This window comes from Schistosoma haematobium, chromosome 2 (genome assembly GCF_000699445.3).
Source record: "Schistosoma haematobium chromosome 2, whole genome shotgun sequence".
NCBI classification, from domain to species: Eukaryota; Metazoa; Platyhelminthes; class Trematoda; order Strigeidida; family Schistosomatidae; genus Schistosoma; species Schistosoma haematobium.
The window spans coordinates 7,771,502-7,795,804 of record NC_067197.1 but is presented as its reverse complement, the minus strand read 5'-3'; the positions used below and the strand labels follow the sequence as shown (position 1 = coordinate 7,795,804).

At 34.1% G+C, this 24,303-nt stretch overlaps 1 protein-coding gene across 1 annotated transcript; it reads left to right on the top strand.

Moving 5' to 3' along the window:
• Positions 1-7,301: 7,301 nt before the first annotated feature.
• Positions 7,302-24,013, top strand: IQSEC1_1 (IQ motif and S7 domain-containing protein 1). The gene is made up of 7 exons (XM_051214240.1): positions 7,302-7,578; positions 9,068-10,921; positions 12,503-12,664; positions 17,567-17,648; positions 18,902-19,124; positions 20,935-21,119; positions 22,869-24,013. The coding sequence occupies exons 1-7, from the start codon at positions 7,373-7,375 to the stop codon at positions 23,598-23,600; spliced, it is 3,444 nt and encodes a 1,147-aa protein (XP_051067391.1). The 5' UTR covers positions 7,302-7,372; the 3' UTR covers positions 23,601-24,013.
• The last annotated feature ends 290 nt before the right edge of the window (positions 24,014-24,303 follow it).

Here is a 24,303-nt window from a genome sequence, read left to right as displayed (position 1 = left end):
AGAAGACAAGTACGTAAACATTCTATTCATGATACTTTTCAATTTATTGATCATATTAAGGACGTTAATACTTCCGAAAAACACATGTTCTCGCTTGACGTTAATTCTTTGTTCACTAGCGTAACTTTAACCGAAACAATATGTTATATATGTGAGTATATTGATTCTAACAATATAGATCTAGGTTTGCCAACTGAACACTTGAAAGAACTATTGTTACGCTGTACTTTTAATGTCCAGTTCAGTTTCAATAATGAAGTATATAGACAGAGGGATGGGATCGCAATGGGGTCTCCATTGGGTCCGATTTTAGCAGATTGTTTCATGGCAAAACTAGAAAACGACCAACTGAGCTCAATGGTCAATCAATTCCACCTATACGTCAGATATATGGACGACACCTTTATCGTTTGTGACAATAATATTGATTTAGAGGATATTTTACAAACCTTTAACTCATGCCACCCTTCTATAGACTTCACGTTAGAAAGGGAACGGGACCCATCAATTCCTTTTCTCCATGTACGTCTGATGAGAAGAAGTAATGGTTTTTTAAAAAGATCCATCTTTAGAAAACAAACATGGAATGGACAGCTAACCAACTTCTATAGCTGGGTTCCGTTAAGTAGAAAGAGAAATCTCATCCACTCTTTATGTTATCGAATACGTCAGATATGCAGTAAGGAATGCATTAACGAAGAACTTGAATTCCTCAAGAAAACCCTGACGGAAAATGGCTACCCAGAATGGTTCATAGAAAAGAATACGAATAGAAGTAGTTGTAACAAGAAACCTAGTTGTTCCGTTACGAAGAAAAGCCTTTATATAAGTCTGGAATTTAAAGGTGATCGAACATCAGAAGTAATCAAAAATCGTCTAACAACAACTATTAGAAGAATATTTAATGCAGCTAAATTGCGAATAACCTTCACGAGTAGGAACTTATTTTCTGTGTCCATAAAAGACAAGCTTCCGCGTCCGGTCGCCTCTATGTGTATCTACCAGTTCACCTGCTCTTGTGGAGCAAGGTACATTGGCCGTAGCCAGCTCTCGCTTTCAACTCGGATACGGGAACATATTCCAGCTTGGTTCTATAAGGGGAAAGGAAAGCAGTTAGGAGTTCTATACTTGAACACCTAATCGACTGTAACCATTGTACAGATCGAAAAAATGAATTTAAGGTTGTTTATATGATTCGTTCAAATCTACACAGATTTCTTCGCATCCAACTTTTAAAAATAGCCGAAGCTCTTACCATCCAGGAGCTTAAACCAGAACTATACGTACAAAAGAAGTACGTCTTATCGTTATCGTTACCTTGGCCTTAATTATTTTGATTATCCTATTATTATTATTATTATTATTATTATTATTATTATTATTATTACTGCATTCTCCCCTTTACTTATGTCTTATATTCCCATTGTTTTATTCGTGGATACTCATCATATCACAATATTTATTTCATTTAATTTGTTTAACAATAATGTGAACAACTGTCAGTATGGTGCTGTGGAGATTGTTGCGTTTCATTGGAATAATAAACCGATTATAGTTAGACAACTATTGAAGACGTGGAAGCCCTAAATGAATTTTTCGTTCCAGGATGGGACTTAAGTATCCCACTCTCGGGTGAAACACTCATTTAGTGCTACTCAGTTTCCAAATGTTTTGCAGATAGTACCAATTGATGAAAAACACCATCAATAACACACAGCATTAGGTTTTTAATAAAAGTTGATGATTAAATGGTTTGTAAACTTATTTGAAGAGAAAAAACGTGGTTAAAATGTCATAATCTTATAGTGGATAGTAACAAGACGCCTAATAATATATCTCTTCCACTTGGTACTTTATTGTAGTTCTGTTAAAGATGTCTACTACTGAATATTGATATAAATAATAATCACTTGCAATTTTTTCAATATAGATTTGTCTTCAAATCATTTTTATTTAGTGGATAGTTTTCATTAACATGCCATTATTATTATTATTATTATTATTATTATTATTATTATTAATATTGTCGATAGTAGTCGATAAAATGAAGTTTTATTTGAGAAAGTAAAAGGTACGTTTGCCGTTTCTATGACATTTTAATCGTCGTCTAATCCTCATATGCTTAAACATTAACAAAGTTTATAATCATTCTTCTGTTGTATTTTGTCTTTATTATACAAAGGTTTTATTTATTTACTTACTTACTTACTTACTTACGCCTGTTACTCCCAATGGAGCATAGGCCGCTGACCAGCATTCTCCAACCCACTCTGTCCTGGGCCTTCTTTTCTAGTTCCATCCAATTCTTGTTCATTTTTCTCATGTCTATTTCCATTTCTCGGCGTAATGTGTTCTTTGGTCTTCCTCTTTTCCTTTGGCCTTCAGGATTCCATGTGAGGGCTTGTCTTGTGACGCAGTTCGGTGCTTTCCTTAATGTGTGTCCTATCCACTTCCATAGGGTTTCTTTTATTTTCTATGACGGAAAAATGAAAAACAATATTTCCCTAAGAATTACTAATTATACATTGATAGTTTGTAAATAAATAAAACGGCTTTCATGATGATGATGAAATATTGTTTTTCATTTTTCCGTCATAGAAAATAAAAGAAACCCTACATTATATTCATTTGTTTGTTGTTGGGTGGGAATCTTATGGTAATAAATTCTGTTTAAGAATATATATATATATATATATATATATATATATATATATATATATATAACGTTTCATTTAGAAGACACTTTGAAAATCGTTACATTTTCAAGTGATTATAATGAAATCCAACAGTATAATAACATATGCTCACTAGTGACTGGTTTGAAGAGGAATTTCCTGAAGTTCTAGTGCGAAACCGTGACCAGTGGAGTTCAACCGGGTCTGCTGAGATACTAACTCACTGAAGACAGTGGTGGATGTGACGCTCAATTTCGCGGATTAGTGGAAATTAGACATTTACACCGTTGGATACCGGCCGGCTCAGTGATCTGGTGGTTAAGCGCTTGCGCGTGAGACTGGTAGGTCCTGGGTCCTAATCTCGCGGGGCGGGACCGTGGGTGCGCACTGCTGAGGAGTCCCACAATAGGATGAAAAAGTCGTCCAGTGCTTCCAGGTTTCCCATGGTGATCTAGCTTCAAGTGGCTCATGATCTCAACTATTTAAATTAGTATAATATATTTTGAATTGGATCTTGTTAGTTAGATGTTTCTACATCCCACTATTGAAATTCATATTAAGAGCGGAACCCAGTAGCTTTCTTTTTCAAATACCAACATACTATTTACTGAGACCCTGAGTTTAGGTAATCATTAGTTTGTGAAATTGGTATGAAGTTATTTATGTTGGCTTCTTCTGGTTACTGGTTATGTAGAAGAGTTCATTTTTACGAGGGTTTTGGACTAGTAGTAGCTTTAGTGAGTTACCAGATGAAGTTGTGTGCGAAAGTTAAGACTCAAATGTTCATTCCAATTTCAACAAAGAAATTATTAGCTTTTTGAGAGTGATTTTTATTGATATACTTTTTGTAAATCTGGCAAGGACAAAATTACTGCATAATATCATGGAGACTACATTCTACGCATGGATTACTGATGATGCATTCATTTTGTGTGACAACATAAATCTTGAATATTGTAATGTCAAATTTATGATGGACCATGAAATAAATTATATATACTCACTTATTGTTTGGGGAATTTTTGAGGGAAGTGATTGTAGATTTCAAATAAAACTTGAAGTGAACAGTATTTATACTTTCACAGTTTTGTCCGATTATTTATAAAGATGAACTTATAAAATTGCTTTTTTACAGACCTAGAAATTTATGTTTTGACAAATAAGCTTTAAGGGAATTGGATGAGACTATAATTTATGGACGACCTATGAGCAACGTTAAAATGACCTTTGATTGTCCATATACTTACTGGGGACAAATGAGTGTTTTATATTAGTTTAAGAAATTATAATTAAGATTTACAGTTGGACGCTAGGGTAAGAAACTATGTTCAATGTTTTCATCGCGAACTGACATCAGTTATAATGCCAAAATGGTATTTATCCAAATGAGTGAATGAATTTGGCGCCAAAATAAAAGATCTGCTATCTTAGGTCTGATTGGTTCGTCTATAAATTTCAGTCTCTCCCACAACATAAAGAATAGTATTGACAACTATAAAACAAAAAATTTATTCGTCTAATGAAACTTCAAATGTGGTCAAGCTGAGAAAATTATTCAAAGACTTAATGCAACTCTAAATAGCATGTTTCCCGCATTATAGTATATACCAGTATGCACAACACGATACCCAGTAAGGTGTATAAAAGTAGACAAATACCCATATAATGTCATCACCTGAATTACCAAATTATACGTATGTACGGAAGCAGTTACCTTGGACGAACGGATATCAATGTCAACAACTACGCTCTTTATTTAAAATAAACCTATGAACCTTTATATAAGCGAGGAAACCAGTAATCACAGGTTAATTGTAGACCGCCAGTTAGACACGAAAAACGAGATGTATATGATCTACATAATTAAACTAACTAATAAACAGTACAACTATATACTACTAGGATTAACATATGCTATAAGCAGTTAGGAATTTAAAAATTGACCTTTGTATCTAAAATTAATCTACGGTTAACATCCAACTACCTTGGGAACAGAAAAAAACAAACATTGTTAACCATTTGATTTTCATTTCTCATGAAGTCATGATTACTATTCAGTGATTTCAAATCAATTTTCTGTTTTAGCTTCTCTATATTCTGAATGAATCCTTTTCTATATTACGTAATATTATTGTAAAATTATCACTGTAATAATTTATTCAAATACTCTTTAAAATATCTATTACAATTTACCCCTCTTAACAATTTTAGTGATGACAACTCACTTTTTTTTTAAAAAAAAACTCCGTATTATCATTTTAAACCAACACAACTTATTAGGAAATATGAAGAGTAATAAATTCATCATATACTTGTTTCGTTTAAATTCGTATGGATAGCTGAGTGCAAGAATGAATGATTATGAGTTAAACCATTGTAAAGAGGCTACAAATGTGTTTATGACAATGTACTTATCGGGTCATCTAGAACTTCATCAATAATACAGTGTCAAAATAAATAGTTTATTTTTTTCATTTGTAACTTTAATATCCTTGAAAGTATTGGAACTTATAAATACAAATATATCTTATGTGACCGATCACTCTCTTTCATTCTCTCTCATTCACTCACTCTCTCACACTGAGAGCGATCATCAACTGAGGTACGATAGAATGATACTAAAATCTAGGTCAAATCAATTCAGATCAATATCCCTGTCTCAAAAGAATTATTATCGTTTTCATCAGAGAACGCGTTCCATAATACAGATAATAATTATTAGAGTTAACAGAACTAAATCAGCTTATTAGTCTTATTACTGATAATCAATAAACTGCTATCTTATGACGTTATTCAAATTTCAAAAACAACTGATGATACTATACTACCACTGAAAAGTAGAGAGGGAATGGACAGTTGTTTCATCTTAGTATGAGCCTCGTGAGCTGTATACATAAATAAGTATATAAGCTTGTCAGCTGCCATCTTGAAAACACGAAGAGAGAAATAAAATGACCACATTTGAGTAACATGATACACTATAGTCATAGTTATCATTTACTGGTTTAATAAGAATAGTTTTTAGCCTGTTCCGCAGCATCGCTATAGGTCAGTAGAGTTAACCGGTGGTTGAGCACACAAAATATATATCACAATATAGTAATTAGAGGCAGTTGAATTGGTATGTTAAGAATGCCCGTATTACTCCAATTTAAGTCAGATAGAACCCAATGAGCACAACCGAATATATTATATTTGTAAGTCAAATTACAAAGGAATGACCAATTAGTACAAATAATAAACCCAAGCACCTCGGTTAATAAAGATTTACTACTTTGTTAATAGATGTGCCATTTTTACCTAGATCCATATTCACTCGATGGTACAAAAATACGTAAGTAATGAATGCTTCGTAGACGTCCATGACCAAATTATATACATGATATACCAAATAGGTTTAATGGCTACAAAACAGAACAGAATAAACTATCACAGAGTACACTTTCCTTCTCAAGCCACCTCAAGTGACAGAAGATAGCGAAAGCTAAGAGAGGTTCCTAAATTCGTACTAGGATTTTATGGTTTGTGTTAGATAGATAATAGTGAATGGTCTTCCAAAAAAAAAAACAATTTCAATAGTCTATTATTTTAAATAAACTTCAACTCATACTATCCCACACTGGTTCCGTGTAAGCTATAAACGTTCACTCTATCATAATAATCTAGTCTACAATTTGTATGTATTCTAGAAATAAACTTTTATGTACAATTTACATAAGGTAATAGGCTTTTCAAAACGTGAACGGGTATTCTTCAGTCGTCGACGACATTGTACCCGTACTGCAAATCTCGAAATCCTTTAAGGTTTCATGAAGGATATTATTATTACTACCATTATTATTATTATTAGAGTGCCCCTCAAGGAGGGAACAATTAGTTTTCGTGATTTTCGTTTATCTACAATTTCAATTTGTTACTAAGCAGTAGTTCATCAGGTACTGTGTTCTCTAAAATGACTAGTTTTTTGTGACATGAAGGGACATGATGCTGTCATTATCTCAAACTCCTTGATTTCATAATAATCTCGTTCATTTTCATTCATAACATAAAAAAGTCAATAATTATTTTATAAACTGAACCATGTAGTTTATTATTTTTGTTACGATAACTTCACTCAATAATACTCATTATGTCAAATAAAGTGACTTCTGTCATTAACTGGTTAAAATGTGTAGTGATATTTTCAATCAAATACTATAATCTGAAGATTTGAAAAAAATGGCAACATTTTCAATCAAACAGTATAGTATATTTCGAATATGTCTGAAACCTTTGCATATCCTAATTTTTTGCATCACTAATGCCATTCAATTTAAATTGTTTATCTTATTGGTTGAAAAAACCTAACCAGTTGTCATTGGAAAATGATAACCTTGGATTAATACTTTAAACTAGGGCAGATAGATTACCTTAATTGTCCTCTGCTCTAACCATCCCCCAGTGAGTCATTCTTCATGTGGCCTAGGGTGATTATGAGAAAGTGGATAGACATTGTCTGCATACGATCACTAGTTAGACGGCTATAATCAATAGACGTTTAAAATCAATGATTTTTTCATCGAATCAAATACGAAAACGGTTTATTTATTATTGACCAATAGAAAGCTTCTAAAAAAAACCCTACCTGTCCGAGTGTAGCCATTTATAATCAAGCAATAATTCATACATTCTCATAACATAAGTTAAGACAACGTAGGATGACCTCTGGAACGGCGCAATGTGATTGCATTTTCGACTTTTATTCAAATAATATTGCAAGCCAAATAAATCAATGTAACCCGGATTATTCTTGTAATATCAATCATCATAGAGATGATAACACATGTAATTGGAATATTGACTATCCTAAGAAGTTCTCAAGTTGGCATTATTCAAGAAATTATCATGAAACATCATTCCCTAGGTATGGATTTAGAGTATAATTTTTCTTGTTAAAGTTACACGAGAAATTCATGTTTTATATTTTTAATTCATGTATCCTGATGATCCTTTGTTTAAAAAGAAATCAATTTCTTAGAGCAACTTATGTTTCAATTATTTTTAATTGTAAAATGTAGAGTGTAATCGAATTTCGAGCACGATCATGGCCACCAGATGTCCTGGTACGGCGGAGGGTGGGGAGAGTCAGGTCTCCCTATCGAAATTCTCTCACATGACCACTCCTACACAGCTACCGACAGGAAAGTCCTACTAAATACCTTCTCGCTGTTGAGGTGTTGCTTACAAAATTGAGAAGACGGAATTTGGATGTCCTGCTTATTAACCGGGTTGGTGGATATGGAGAACCCACCTAAGCGAGTTGTAAAATCCTGATTCTAAACCTATGGTGCGCATGGGCTCTAGGGTCTTGAAAGAACAAATGGCGTATGAACTTACTGTTAGTCATCGGTTACCATGGGACGGCATCTGGTGTTGCTCTACTGCCTTGTAGATTAGACTCCTAGGTCACAGGCTTAGTGAGTGGCACCTTAGAAAACTATCTACTTCGGTTGTGGCGCCCAAGCAATATTCCAACCCTCATTGTACTCATGTTTTTGTCTAAGTAATAAATTGTATATTTATATGCATAATCAATTAAATTAAGGAGTTACTCTTTTTTGAGACCTTGTCAAATGAGTATCGAAGTTATTTCCACATGTAGGATATAACATTTGTAACTTCTGACTTACTAAGAATTTATTAACTTGATACAGCATTTCTAATGTCTAGCTGTTTTGTACTTATTCGAATGCTTATTGCACGATAAGGAATGATATCATTTATACAGTCATGAATGTGATGAAGGATTGAAAATGAAGACTCAGAAACTATTCAACTGTAATTATTTTTACTGTAGTTAATTCATTTTAGACGATATTTTTCCCTTGTTGAAAGCACATTAGAAAATGAAAGTAAAACTGGTAATTTGTAGAGATTAATAGACAACATACCTACATTCAGGGTATTGAAATTGTTAATTCTGAACAGGGCTGAAAAAGTTATCGTCGACTCTGGTATCGTCTTTCTATTAAACTTTTTAAAATGAAATATTACCTGGACTTCTTTTAAATTCTTGATTTTGTTTGCCTGTGTACTCGTACGATATTAAAAGGGTATAAATTAACCCTGCTCCTGTTTGCGTCGCTTAAGGTTTTATGTATAATATTTCATCTTCACTGCAGAGTACTGTCATTTCCTGTTCTTTACAAATATTCAGCAGTAGAGATAAACATGACAGTATTACTTGATCATGTCAACCTAACTTAAACTGTTTTTCGAAACCGCAGAAATTTTTTTTACTGAAAACATACACTTTCATTTTGGTTTTAAGTCTTAATCAGCGAATAACATTTAATAAGCAAATTTTCTGAAATGTAAACCGAAAATGAGTTGTTGTTTTCAAAATATTTTAGTTCTAAAGATTCTGGAATCAAGTCAAATACTATGCGCCCGACTTCCATGAGTACAGAGCATTTAAATGAAGATTTGGTAGTCCCAAATGGATTATATCAAAAGCCCATTGTATCAACTAATTCTTGTTCAGATGCAGATTGCCTTTGTTCTTTGGAAATTGATCGACGTCAGGATCATGAGATTACGGAATGTAACAAATGTATAAAATATCAGGCATATCACCACGAAAATTTACGTACGTCTTCCGGACATACACAATCTAACATCAGCTCAGATTCCCACCCATTGGTTATTTCTAACCCCAGCGCTGTTGCAGAAACTTACGATTTATCTGATCATAGTCGTGATTCGTCTTATCCTGACGATCATTTCGATCGTATGGTACCTTCTCGGATTGAGTTACCTAACATTTGCTATGAGTTAGGAGAGGATGGACACACTAAGGCAATAGAAGAAATTGAAAGCTACTATGGAGGACGTTTGAGAACCCAACGCGCTGCAAGGATTATACAAAATGCCTATAGAGACTATCGTTTGAGAGCGGAATACGCACGATTGAAGCTAGAAAAAGGAATCGGTCGTATACGAGAAAGGAACTCAAGCAAAATCGTCCAAAACAAAGCTAATTCTGATCACATTCCAAGCAAAGGTGACTATGCGATTTCTGAACCTACAGATGACGTTGATGATTTGGTAATCGAGGGAGCATATGTTGACTGGTCACCAGAAGCAGGTGTTAGTCTGACTGAGTTACCAAATTCAATTAACAATGAAACACATTTGATTGACTGTATTTATCCCAAAACTCATCCTCATATTTCACAGTCTTGCGCAATTCCTCATACTGATAGTTTACCGACAATTTCTGATTCTCCTAGTGTTCCCAGTTGTTTGTCTCCTGCTAATGCAAAGTCTAGTATCAATAATCAAAATTTAAGGATGTGTAATCCACAATTGATGCATTTTTCAGTTCCAAATTCATCTCTAAATTACAATAATGATCTTATTCAGATACCTAGTGAATATTTCTGCAGTCCATCTACTAAACAGTTAACAGTATTTAATAGTCCTCAACCACAATGGGTCAGTTCTCTTCCTAATCATTTTGATCTCTGTTCGAAGACTCAGGTTATTACTACCTGCGAACATTGTTCTCGTACTCGTCAACCTAATCTAACTCAACATTTTGGTGTTGAGTGTATTCCGAAATTCGGTGATATATCTCCGGGTGTAGCAGGTTCATCTGTACATAGTGTTCATTACAAAGAGTGCTGTTTACCATCCAGTATTCCGAACCGTTCAAGCTTCCGTAACAATTGTTGTCCTTATTGCGTGACTATTCCAAATTTGAAGGTTACCTCTACTGCAAACAAACCACCTGCTTTGGTTTGTATGCCTGCATCTAGAGCTATCATACCACCTCAACTTTGTAATAATAGTGGATGTCCAGGAATTCCTTTCCCTATGGGAAAAGTATACAAAACACCCACAGTTATTTCATCCTGTGTCCCTTTGAACAATGAATTACTGCAGTTGCACACGACGCAGTTAATAAATAATGTTCCACATGTTCCCTTACACCATCTGGGGTCTCTTAATATTAATAAGAATGATTCTTCTCAAAGACAACATCCAACACATGTGTCTTGCGGAGGCAATTGTTATCATATCCCTAATTCGTGTCAGTTACACATGCATCCTTCATATCTCCCACATAACTTACCAAGTCAGACTCTTCATCCATCTATTGTAACTCCATTTTCTCATAGAAATCCCTGTATAAACCGACTACCCAATTCTCATGAGAAACGTAGAAAACGAACTTATCGTATTGGTTTAAACATATTCAACAAGTAAGAAATTTCCAGTTATATCTGTTATATTTTATTAAAATTTTTGATACTGTTCTCTTAGAATGTATTTAGTTTTCGATTATTCATGTATTCACGAACATCAGTTTTTTAAGTTTTGAGAAATATGTGGGGTCGTTAAAATAGTGAAACGTCTTGGCATGCTATAAAATGTATTCTGTAGACATTTCCAATTATTCTGCTTGAATGTTGGGATTACAGTGCTCCCAGTTTCCAATATTATTTCATCATTAAATAGATTATTTCCACCCTCGTACTAGGTATTATGTTGACTGTGACAAGTGATCTATTTATTGTGGTATAACCTCTAAGGATAATGCAAATTTGTACTAGAATCTATGTTGATTATGGCTAACGAAATATTTAGTGGTTTGTGCTGCTTATACTACTTTCTGCTCCATCTATCAGAACTCTAATACATTCTATATCGGTTGTTGCAGATTGGATTTGTTTTAGTAGCTCACATATTTATTCGTCAATAATACTGTTGTACATGTCTCGTAACAATAGCTACGTTTTTCTGCACCAATATATATTTCCAATTTCAATCTCTTGGTTTGATTCTCACTTCATACTTGTTTATCGATACAGGTGTTATAGTTTATTTTAACAGTAGACATTTATATGCACCGGTTCAAGTTGCCACACCTTATCAACACTGAAAGATGCCAAATTAATATAGGTAGTCATCGTATTAGTAGTTATAGAAAAGATTAGGGATAGACCAGATTTGAGAAGAAAATATGAATTCGTGAAGCGAGAAAGTCTTCAGATATTTAAGAAGAGACATCGTGTGGATGCACCGGCACTGTTGCGAACGATTTGGAGCCATATTTTCTAAAGTCACTAACCACTGTTTACAATGGTCGCACCGACCCCAACCAGATGGTTTGGACTCAACGTGTTTCTTGATACTCATCTATAGTTATGTACAACTAAACATCATTCTCCAGATCCATTTCGTGTGACAATGTAACAATTTTTTAATTATGTCGTTTCAGTCAGATCACTATCATGACTCGTTTGATTATTATCAAGCCTTAACAACTTATGTCATATTGGTTAACTTTGTTTATCTTGATACATTCGAGGGTAGGGACAGTCCACTCCCTCTCGATATGCTCTCACATGGCCACGCGTATACAGCCACTGCCAGGGAAGTCCTACTCACTGCCTTCTCGAGGCGGGGGTGTTTACGAAATTGCGAGGACGGAAAGCGAATGTCCTGCGCTTTAACCGGGTTGGTGGATATTAAGGACCCACCTAGGGGAGTTGGAGGACCCCAATTCCATTTAAATACATCCACTTACGTTGCTCCATAGCCTTGTGGATCAGACTCTTAGGTCGAAGGTTCCGGGTGTGGCTCCCTAAGAAAACCACCTGCTTTGGTCTGGGAACCCTGGAAGTTTCACAGCCCACATACAAATCATGTGACTCGTGTGGCGCATATGCATTCGGTACCCCTTCGTACTAATATTTATGTGTTCATATAAAAAAATGAGTATTTAAATAGATGCAAGTACCTAGTTAGTTTAAACTAAAAAAATTTTATTTACAATATAGGTCACCTGTAAAAGGGATTGATTTCCTAATTAAGAATGGATTTTTGGAGAATTCTCCACAGTTGATTGCTCGTTTTCTGTTAACCCGTAAAGGTTTAAGTCGGGTTGCCATAGGTGAATATCTTGGGAATACAAAGAATGAAATAGCCAAGTTGACAACGCGGTAAGTTCAATTTATTGAGCGAATTGTTTTTTAATTTTCTTATGCATATTTTCTCGTATTTTACGAAAATACTGTATGTCCGGTTTCTACCAGGGGTTTATTTCCAGTGTTTGTACAATATTATGCATCTTATGGCTGCTTTGAACTAAGTCTCTGTTATAGATATTACTAATTTTCGACTTTTCCCGGAAGTTAAAGTAAATCAGGCAAATTATAGTGGATCTATAATTCGGAAAAATAGTATGATGTTGCGTGTGGCAGTTAATACTTCATACTAAGAATAATTTCTTTTATCTGTAATCGGCGAAATGGTAGGTGCAGTACATATCAATAATGTAGGCGTTGTCAGCTGTTTATAAATTTGGTTTTTAGTATTTCTAAAACTTTCTTCTAGGGACGACCAACATGCTGCATAGGTAGGTGGGTAATAAGGCCAATCAATATTCTCATATTTAAACATGAAAGTTTGTCACTTTTAGCCATATAAAGAGATAAACATTTAACAGTTGCATTTCTATACAAAAAACGACAAGTTATTCGTTTACTATAAACACAAACTGTTATTTTGTCACTGCGAACTTGGGCATTTTTGAATTATCGATTTGTTATTTTAAACAAAATGGGAGTATTAGAGTTAGATAAGTTATTTTAACAGACAAAGGTACGGAGATGTGATTGTTCTTGGGATTATAAATGAATATAACTTATTGATGTGTTAATTAGTCAAAACTTGAATAACTGCCTTTTTGTTGTGGCAAGTATAAAAAAATTTGTTTGTTGTCATTCAAAAGAGTGGCCACGTGTTGCGTATGCCCAACCACCGATTACCACGACGTGCAATGCTATCCGGTGCTGGAGATGGTTGGAAGAAAGTTAGGGGCGGCCAAACCAAAACGTGGCATCAGTGCTTGAAGTCACTAACTTCTAGTCTGAGCCATGTTGGTAGATGCAGACTACTTGGTTGGGGTCCGCGTTACTGTCGTAACCAATGGTTGGAGACTCTTGGTGACATGGTTCAGAATCGATCACAATGGCGTAGGTGTATACACTCTCTATCTTCCTTTAAACTAAGAGATTAAAATCACTTCATATCTTTCTTTCTACGAACCAATTCTTTCTTCTTGTACTATATCTCTATATGCAATCTTTCTCTTGTATATTACCACCTTTGACCCAACCACTGCTATGAATCCGGTGTTCATCTTGTTGTGCTGATGCGGTATGGCAACCTGGACCGATGCACATATGTGTCTGGTCCTACGTTGTAGCTGACTGACTGACATTCAGAAGAGTCCCTCCTTAGAAGAAATGTATACAGGACCGATACGTTTTTTTCTTCATTTTATTGAGAAAAGAATCTTAGATGTATTTCACCAAACAATATTATGGTTCGTATTTCGTTGTCATAAATAGGGTATGTTGCCATAATCTCTAAAGCATTTATCAAGTACAGGCTTTTACACACTTGATTTTGATCTGGACGATTCTTTTTGCAAGGAATATTGGTTGCTATTGCGTTACTTAAACTAAAATAGATGTAACAGCGTACTAGCCTGCTAGCTGTTTATTGAAAGCCACATTTCCTAACCATCCCTAACGTTTGTCGTAGATGGTGCGAGATTTGACCTTTTCAATATATCCGCAATTCATAGCTGAAGTCACTAAGTATTAGATATTAGTATATCTCCTTACCAATTTTATTGATAGTCTAAGTGTAATTTCGTCATTCATGTATTTGATTTATTTCAATGTTTGATTCTCAATGAACTCTATTACAATAAAATTAAACAATATACTAGTAAACAAATATTTTTTGTCAGTATGGTAATTTGTAAAGACTGTAGTATTTCAACAGTTGAATCTACGAGTCAATTTAAGCTAAACTATCATTGAAAACCTGGAAGCACTGGACGGTCACTTTGTCCTAGTATGAAGCTACTCAGCATTGCGCATTTACGACCCTGTACGCGGGACTCAAACCCAGAACTCCCGTGCTCGCGCGCTTAAATTGACTAGTGATTTCCAACTGTTAAAATTACATTTATTCCTGTAGCTTTGTTTAGTTCATATAGACTACTTCAATTGTTGCTGAAATGTTGTACTTAACTCTATTACAAAACATTTTATGCATAATTATGTTGTAATACCTTATTGTGAAATCTAATTTATATGTCATAAAACACCCTATGAACTTTGTACATTTTTTTTGCTTAAGGTCATAGTTACAGCACACTAGACGGTTATATTTAAATATCTCAAACTTATTCAGTGTTGATGATTCATACACATGGTTTTATTAAAGTAATGATGGTGTATTGTTGTAGACACATTGTTCAAACTAACGAAATAAAAAGATCGATAGATTTCTTTACCAACAGTGTTTTCACATTTAACTTATACACTAAATTCACTATATCTAGCCTCAGTTAAACAGACTTTATAATTTATTACTTTTTCATTCATTCTGATGTAAATAATAATAATAATAATAATAATAATAATAATAATAATAATGATAATAATAATAATAATAATAATAATATAGATATTTATTTATTTGAACACATAAACATTAATACAAAGAGGTACTAAAGATATGTACGCCCCAGTTCATTTGATTTTTGTGAGGGCTGGAATACTGTCCGGACGCCCAAACAAATGCAGGTGGTATTCTTAGGGGCCACACCCCGAAATAATAATAAAATCTCTGTTCTGGTATTAATCAAAGATACTTTGCTCCCAAATGCCGTGGTACGGCTGAGAGTGGGGAGAGTCCGCTCTCCCTCTCAAAATGCTCTCACATGGCCACGCGTATATAGCCTCTGCCAGGGAAGTCCTACTCACTGCCTTCTCGTAACGGGGGTGTTTACGAAATTGAGAGGAAGAAAAGCGAATGTCCGGCGCTTCAACCGGGCTGGTGGACACGGTGAGTCCACTTAGGGGAGTTGGAAAACCCTGATTCCAAACCAATGGTGCACATGGGATCCAGTATCCTGAAGGAACAAATGGCGTATGAACCAATCGTTGGTCACCGGCTACCATGGGAATGCATCTACTTACGTTGCTCCACTATCTTGTGGATCAGACCTTCAGGTCGAAGAAAACCACCTGCTTCGGTTTGGGCACCCGGGCAGTATCACAGCCCTCACACATATCAAATGAGATCTGTGTGACGCATATGTATTTGATGCCTCCTTGTACCAATATCTGTGTGTTAAAATAGATAAATAAAACAAGAATTAATATTTTGCTGAAAACAACTGTACATTCTTCATATAACATTTATAAAATATATTCATGCTTGTTGAAAGCTGTGGTAAAAGTAACATTGTTTAGTGTCAACGTTCGTGGTTTGTGATATTAGTATGGGGGATTTTTGGCGATTTTATAGTTTTCGCAGTTTGAATTACGAACTGATATTAACTAAAGCAACGTTAGAAACCTTGAATGACTGGATCGGGTACTTATGTGCCCCATGCTAGGACGAAATGGGTTTCCAGCCCTTCCAAGTTTTCAGTGGTTGTTTGTAATATATAGAAATTACAAAGTTCAATGATCATGGTTTATACCAACTAATAAGCTTATATACATACTCGGACTTCTTTGAATTTAATAGTTTGAAATCCATATATCTTAATGATTTGTGATAAAGCTAGTTATCTACCGTTATGGTTTTGGTACATGTTTAGAATTTTCTAAGAAATTTGGGCAATTATCTACTTTTCTCTATATTTGATAAACTCACCACTTTGCAGTTTGTTGTTGTGTTTAAGCGTTCACTTTATTTTGGAGACTTTTGTTTATATTTATTGTGGATTTTTGTATTTTCAACTTTTTTTCAAACTAATCTTGACATTTAATAACTTGTGACTGTAATGAATAAATGGCAAGATTTTTTTTGTCTAGGTACAGGTACATAATGGTAGACTAAATTATTTTCTATTTTGCAATTTCGTCTGTAGTCGTTGTAATCTACCGGTTTAATCGATTAACTTACAGCTTTTAGATCGTAATCTCAAACTCTGTACTAAATACTCTGTTTTGAGAGCTGGTGACCATTTGTAATGATTACATAATCTTTGTTATTCTAAGTAAATTGCAAGTTGCTGAACTTGATGACTGTAATGTCATAGGATTAAATTTTTTATTGATTGCGAACATCTAAAAGCCGGTGTTTTCCACTGAATTAGCTTTATTTCACCGGTTGATTTAAATAATGTTTTTTAAAACATGGAAACTAGGGTGAAGTTTGATTATAAATATGCTTTGTCATATAGATAACGAATTAAAATTGTATGCCTGCTGGTTACAGTTCGCTTAATATTAAACTAATATTTGTTCCGATTTAGTTTTGTCTCATTTTGAACTTTGTCTGCAGAAATTGGACAATCTGGTTCAGGGTTAGTAATCAGACTAGTAACTAGTCTACAAAAAGATAGTTTCTCAATAACGTAATACTTTTGATAAATAGTCTACATAAAGAAAGAAATATCTTTATCAAGAGACGTTTGTTTGTTGTCAGAAATTTGTGTCACTTGAGATCAGTATAAATGCAGACTTTCATAATAAACAAATACATATGGAGTAGGCCAGTATGTTATGTTAGTTAGTAATCAGCCATAACCAATAGATTTCTGTCTCTCAAAGCTATCACATTTGAAACTGTATATAACTTATTGTGCTACAATTCACATACTAAATGTATGTTTAGTTCTATTTATAGAATTATTCATTTAGCTACATATCATTTAGATAAACTTCATAAACCACCACACGCATCTTTTCTACATAGTACTTTAAGTCTTGTAGATAATTTAGTGTATACATACTTAAGAAGCTCAATGTTTCAATTTTTAATTATATCATTTATCATTCTACGTTTTGTTGATAAAATACTTTTAGACAATTTATACGAGAATTGAAATTTCGGAACAAAGAAGTTGATGAAGCATTGCGTATATTGTTGGGATGTTTTCGTACACCAGTAAGTTGTTTTATAATCTTCATAAACTTTATCATTTTGACATAGTTTCCAGTACAAAGTTTAAGGTGCCATTAGTTTCGAAGTTGGTTGTTTTGATAAAATATTCTTTAGAATGATTTTTAAATTTTGACATTTCATCCAGAAACAACAAACCATATATATGATACATTTGATGTTTGTAATATATCTGATGGAGACAAGAAATTGTGTTGTTTTTCTAACGACAAGTATAATGTTTAAAAACCCGTTTCTTATGTAGTTTATAGGAAATTGATTGCGGGGATCTTCTTAGCATAGTTGGATTGTGTTAAAATCACTGAGGTTACAGTTCTGTAGTACAAGCTAATAATTCTTGTTCTCAATCATTTGGAAGCGTTTTTAGAAAACATCTGTTGAATAATATACAGTATTCCTTGCATAATCCATCTTTCAATGATTTTGGTGTTTAGTTTTTTTTCGTCAAGCGCGGTGATTTCGCTCTAAATCTGTTAGAGTGACATATGTTTATTTTCCGGACAATAGATTTTTCAGTTTGAATTTATTAATCTAACCCGTATCCAACCAACCCGAACTGATAGACAATACCAGAATGTGTTATTTTTCTACTGTATATTATTGTTAACTCTGTCTTATATAGTGGTTACACTTATTAGGCATGGAAAATCAGTGAATTCATACATCTTATAGTTCTATAATTCGTCCTTTCTTTTATTTCATTGTGCTTTTCATCTTTTCTTTTCGAGACACGTTGGATTTTTCAATACCACTGATAATATTACATTTTCCTTGATTTTCCTCTAGTGAATAGTCCTTTATTGAATAACACATTTAGGATACAATATCATGCTTTGTATGCATATATACTTTCCTCTTTTTGTTTTGTGTTCACATACATGACAAAACTTTACGTCTTGATCAAGTTTGACAGTTTTCGTAGCTCTTCAAAATCTCAGTTTATAAATAGCACATTTATTCTTATAATTATGGTGATATGGACAAACTAACAGGATGATAAATGCTGAATTCTGAGTAGTTTATTGTTTTGTACTGAATATTTGCTTATTTTGCGAGTAGTTCTAAAACAAAGCAGGACGAAACAACCGATGTTCAAAGATTCGTTTTCTTGGTACTGAAGATATCTTTCACAATTTTTAGAAAAATAACTATCTACTTATAAGTAGTCAAATGCAATACATAGTTTTATTTTAGTTCAATAAACAAAATTGACTAGTTGTTTTCCATACTATTTTCAGGGTGAATCACAGAAAATTGTTCATCTATTAAATGAATTTCAATCAGCTTACGTAGAACAGAATACATCTCTTGTGAAGTCACAATTTAGGAATTCCGATACTGTTATGATATTAGCATATGCAATTGTAATGTTACATACAGATATGTATAGTCCAAATGTTCGACCACAATCAAAGATGACAAAAGAAGAGTTTGTAAGAAATTTGCGCGGTGTTGACTCTGGTGAGTAAAATGACTGTTTCTCCCGAAAAAGTTATTTCTTTTTTATCAACAAATTCCTGTTTTTATTGTTTGGGATCATATCTTTGTATTAATAAAGTGATCCAATTGACAATATACAGTTGTTTTTTAATCTACTAATTTTACATGCCGTTAAAATTCTCAAGTAACTTGTTACAGCTCTGTTGTGCTAAATTTTTTCGCTTATATTGTCTACATTTTCTATGATAATTTACACGTGACTTTGCTTATATGGTTTGGTGTATTCGTAGGTTTGTTAAATCTGTTAAGACAAAACATTCATTTTCATGTTTAAAATGTATAATCACTGTAGTACCAAGCCATGGATTTGTATTTATATGAGTATTCCATGTGATTCAACATACCATTAAATATATAAAAGTCAATAGATTAATATAATAAACTACGTTAGTTTTAATATGGAATTGTTGACTGAAAAATATACGGTGAAAAGATTGAGTTTCATTTACAATAATTCATTACTATTTAAAAGTTAGCATTTTCTTCTGGTTCGTTAAACCTGATAGTCAGGTACCGTGAACTTCTTCTTATGGAGAACTCACCAAAGTTGAGAATCTAAAAGTGTTTGTCTCTGTTATCCAGTATTCACATTTTTATATTTAATTTCGTCACAACTTATCTCTTAGAATTAAGTTTTTCTTCACATAGATTTTTAGGGGTTGACCTCCTGGGATATTCACTTATCGACTTAGAATGTGCAAATAGTCTTATTCGATGATGATGTTAACATAATTGAGAATCTTCTGACTCAGTCGATCGACCATTTAATCATGTACATGATGTGTTTGCCTCCTTTAAGTGGTAAATTGTTGCTTCGAAACTGGTCTACATTATCGCTTAGATTGATCATAGAAAATGAAGCATTTGAGGTTCTTGATTACTCCATTTATCTCGAAAGTTTCATCAACCTTCCCGGATCGATGTCTAGCGAAATATCAACACAGATTCAAAGGCTCGATTAACTTCCTCGAACTTGTAACACTTGTAGACGTAGGCGTGATGTTCATTTCCCAATCAGACCTCCAGTAAATTGTATATCAATCCACTTTATATCTCGTTATGGCTGTAAAATGTGGTTTATAAACGTAAAAGATATGCATTGGTTGCAGAATTTCGATCTCCCAAGCATTGTTCGAAATTTGAAACATAAGATTCTAAGCAAAGATAGCGAATTCTTCGCTGTTGTTGAGACTCATTCTATTGAGTAGGTTTGGTATATGTTACTTGTTCACAAACCAGAAAGTGACGTCAATTTGTTAAGTCGTTAATTATTGAACATATTAGTTGATGCAGACTATCTTATTAGAGTTTGCGCTATCAGTGTTTGCAGACGTTGGTAGGATCGGTCACAATAATACATACATTCACTCTGTAAATACTGTAGATTAATGTATTTGGTACATATCTTTTTATTCTGGAAATATGTGCTGAACGTTTAACCTTCCTCATTGTCATTATTATCACATCGTCTCGACTCTTTTGATGTTCATCATGTTAATTTGCTATCGTTGTGGCAATCTGACAAGTAAACTTGGGTTAACTCACATTAGTGTTAGGCCTTGTTATTTATTGATTAGGACTGACTGGCAAATCAGTTTGTACATACTGATGCAGTAACCAGTCAGTTTGCAAAATATACAATTTTTTTAAATATTTGGTGTAGGAAATAAATAAATGTAATCGTAAATACAATCCAGCGGCTCATCTGTGCTGATGACAGTTGGTCATTCTGTTCTTATACGCAATATTTTGTATTTTGTTATATTTTAAGGTGAAGATTTAGATCGAGATTTTCTGCTTGGTATTTACGACCGAATCAAATCCCAAGAAATGTCTGTACAATCAGACCATACAGATCAAGTTCGTAAAATACAAAAACATCTAACAGGTCCTCAAAAGCCTCTTAATCTATCAGTCCCTCAAAGGAGATTGGTTTGTTACTGTCGACTTTATGAGGTTAGTTGCTTTCGTTGTTGCAGCTACCATTCATAACCTTATCTAATTTGGTTTAATGAATAAATTGAGAAATTGCTTTTAATATATTTAAAATGATCGGTTACACTTCGTAAGAAATTTTTATATGCATTGAGAATTCGGCTATCATTTCTGTTAATTATGAAAGCCGTTTATCATTTACAAGCTGCAATTACTCCCATATATATGTCACAAAACAGTCTTGTTTCTTAACTGTAGCATAACTGAAGGTTTCTAATAACAGGGAGTGAGGAGTACAGTGGATTAAATAATTTATAAATTTGTTCATCTAACATATTTCAAAGCATAACCTTGTTATCAACCTAATCAGGTTTATCACCACTTGTATCCGAAAAACACTGGATTATGGGTAACTTCTGGGAATTATCTATAGACTGTTATTATGTATATCTTCTTCAGTCAGTCAGTCTGCTACAACGTAGGACCAGACACATATGTATCGATCCAAGCTGCTGCACCTCATTAGCACAACAAGATGAACAGCAGATTCATAGAAGTAGTTAATTCAGTGGTGGTAATATATAAAAAAAGACTGCATATAAGGATATAGTAGAGGAAGAAAGAATTAGTTCGTATAAAGAAATTTATGAAGTGATTTTAATCTCTTAGTTTAAAGGAAGATAGAGAGTGTATACACCTACGCCATTGTGATCGATTCTGAACCATGTCACCAAGAGTCTCCAACCATTGGTTACGACAGTAACGCGGACCCCAACCAAGTAGTCTACATCTACCAACATGGCTCAGACTAGAAGTTAGTGACTTCAAGCACTGATGCCACGTTTTGGTTTGGCCGCCCCTAACTTTCTTCCAACCATCTCCAGCACCGGATAGTATTGCACGTCGTGGTAATCGGTGGTTGGGCATACGTTACAAGTGGCCCAACCATCTCAGTCGATGAAGATTCACATCCTCATCAACTGATTCACCATCATTCCCTAATACCCTGCCTCTAACCCCACTATTACTTACCCTGTGATCCCAGCAGATGCGAGTAATATTTCTAAGACATCTGTAACTTACGAGTACCTTTCACTCTTAATGACCACGTTTCGCAGCCGTTAAGTAGAACAGAATGTGAACTGCCGCGCAGTATGCTCGCCTTCGTCATAGGTGACGTAAGTTGGCAAAAGCCAAACGAACTTTTCGAATCCGTGCTGAGATTTCGTCAGACACCAACCCATTACTGCTGATCAGACTTCTAAGATAAGTGAAGTTGTCAACTCGTTCGACTGCTTCATTCCCTATCCTTAGATCAGGTGTTAATGTAGACTAGTCCTGAAGCAACAACTCGCATTTAGAGGGAGAGAATCGCATCGCAAACATTCTGGCATTGTTGCTCAGTGCTACCAAACGACTGCATTTAATCAGCGTCTTCGGCAAACAGGACTATTTCATCTGCGTATTCTAAGTCGATAAGTGGATCTCCTGGTAGGAGATCAATGCCCGAAAATTCAGTCGATGAGAATGTTATTCCAATCGGTAGATCCATGATGAAGTTAAAGAAAAAATAGAGAAAGTGGACAGGTAAGGCAAGAGGGTCCAATAAGGACTATGAGTTGACTCTAGGCTACTCGTACTATTTAACGCGTTGTTGGTTTGGCACAATACCAAGGTCATATACGTCGGTGGTCTAATTGGCGATCTTACCATGTGATATTTGAAAGGACATAACATAACAGTACATATTCCTTTATTTTTCTATTTTAGGTTCCAGATAAAAATAAACGAGAACGATCTGGTGCACATCAACGTGAACTTTTTTTATTCAATGATCTACTTCTTATTACTAAAAGTGTTCAAAAACGGAGACGTGATGCATCAGTTGCATATCAAGTACGAATGACTATTCAATTATTCGGAGTAAAATTGATCCCATTTGAAACTGTTCATCATCCTAATGGTTTAGAGCTACTGGCACCACTTGAACAAATTCAAAATGTAGACTGTCATAGAGAGGTTGGTATGAATCATATCGTTGAAACACCCAATGGTCGAGCGCGTATCTTCATCACTTTAAATACAAAAACAAGTTCAGATCGTGCTAGATTACTAGAAGATTTGCAAGAATGTATATTAGAAGTCACAGAGATGGAGCGTTTAAAACGAGAAGAAATTTCAAAACAAAAGTATAATCAAGTTCATCATCATTGTTTAAGTCATAAATCAGGAATAGACAAATCAGGAAATCATCCTAAATCACTTGACAATCCAGGTGTCTCTTTTAACATAAATAATAGTCATACTTATTCTGATCATGATAATACTTTATCATCACATATTTGTGCACCTATAGCTTGTTTGATGAATGCTACAGAAACAAGAGTTACAGAACAAACAAATCATATGCCTGAATTCTGTCAGCATTATAAATTACCAGATGGGCAAAGATTAAGTGGTGACAGTGGACTAATGGCTGATTTGGACGCAGTATCTTCTTAATTCAATCCAATCTATAAATAATACAATTATTCCAATTATAATTTCATTTTCATCCTTTTTTAATTTAGAAAATACGAATGTTTCGAAAAATTGCTTTTATTCATTTCGTGTTTATTTTATACGGGAGTTTCTATAATGTGTGTGTGTTGCACTAGTCAACATATTTTCACTGTGATATTATTTTACGTTAATAGACTAGTTATTTGGCAAGAGAAAAAATTTGTCATATTAACAAGTTCTTGCGAAAATTTCATCTGTTAACTTTGTACAAACATTTAATTATGTTCATTTCGATATTGTATATATTCAATAAAGATTTTTCTTTTAATTTCAAGTGTTATGTATAATACTGTTTATTTGAAGGGTAAAGTAAAAACAAGCAAGTCTGGGCATGATTAGAAAGACAAAAGGGGACTTGGACTTTTTCTTGATTTATTTATCTATTTTAATACATAGATATTGGTTCAAGGAGGCACCAAATACATATGCGCCACACAGATCTCATTTGATATGTGTCAGTCAGTCACAACGTAGAACTTCGTACGTACGTACATCAGTTCGAGTTGCCACACCACATTAGCACAGAGATGCAGTTGTCGATTCAAATCCCGTAGTGGTAGAGGTAATAAGAGTATAAGCAGTAATCGGGAAGATTAGGGTTTGGAGATGTTATTTAAAGAGTATAATCCAGTGAAATAAATTT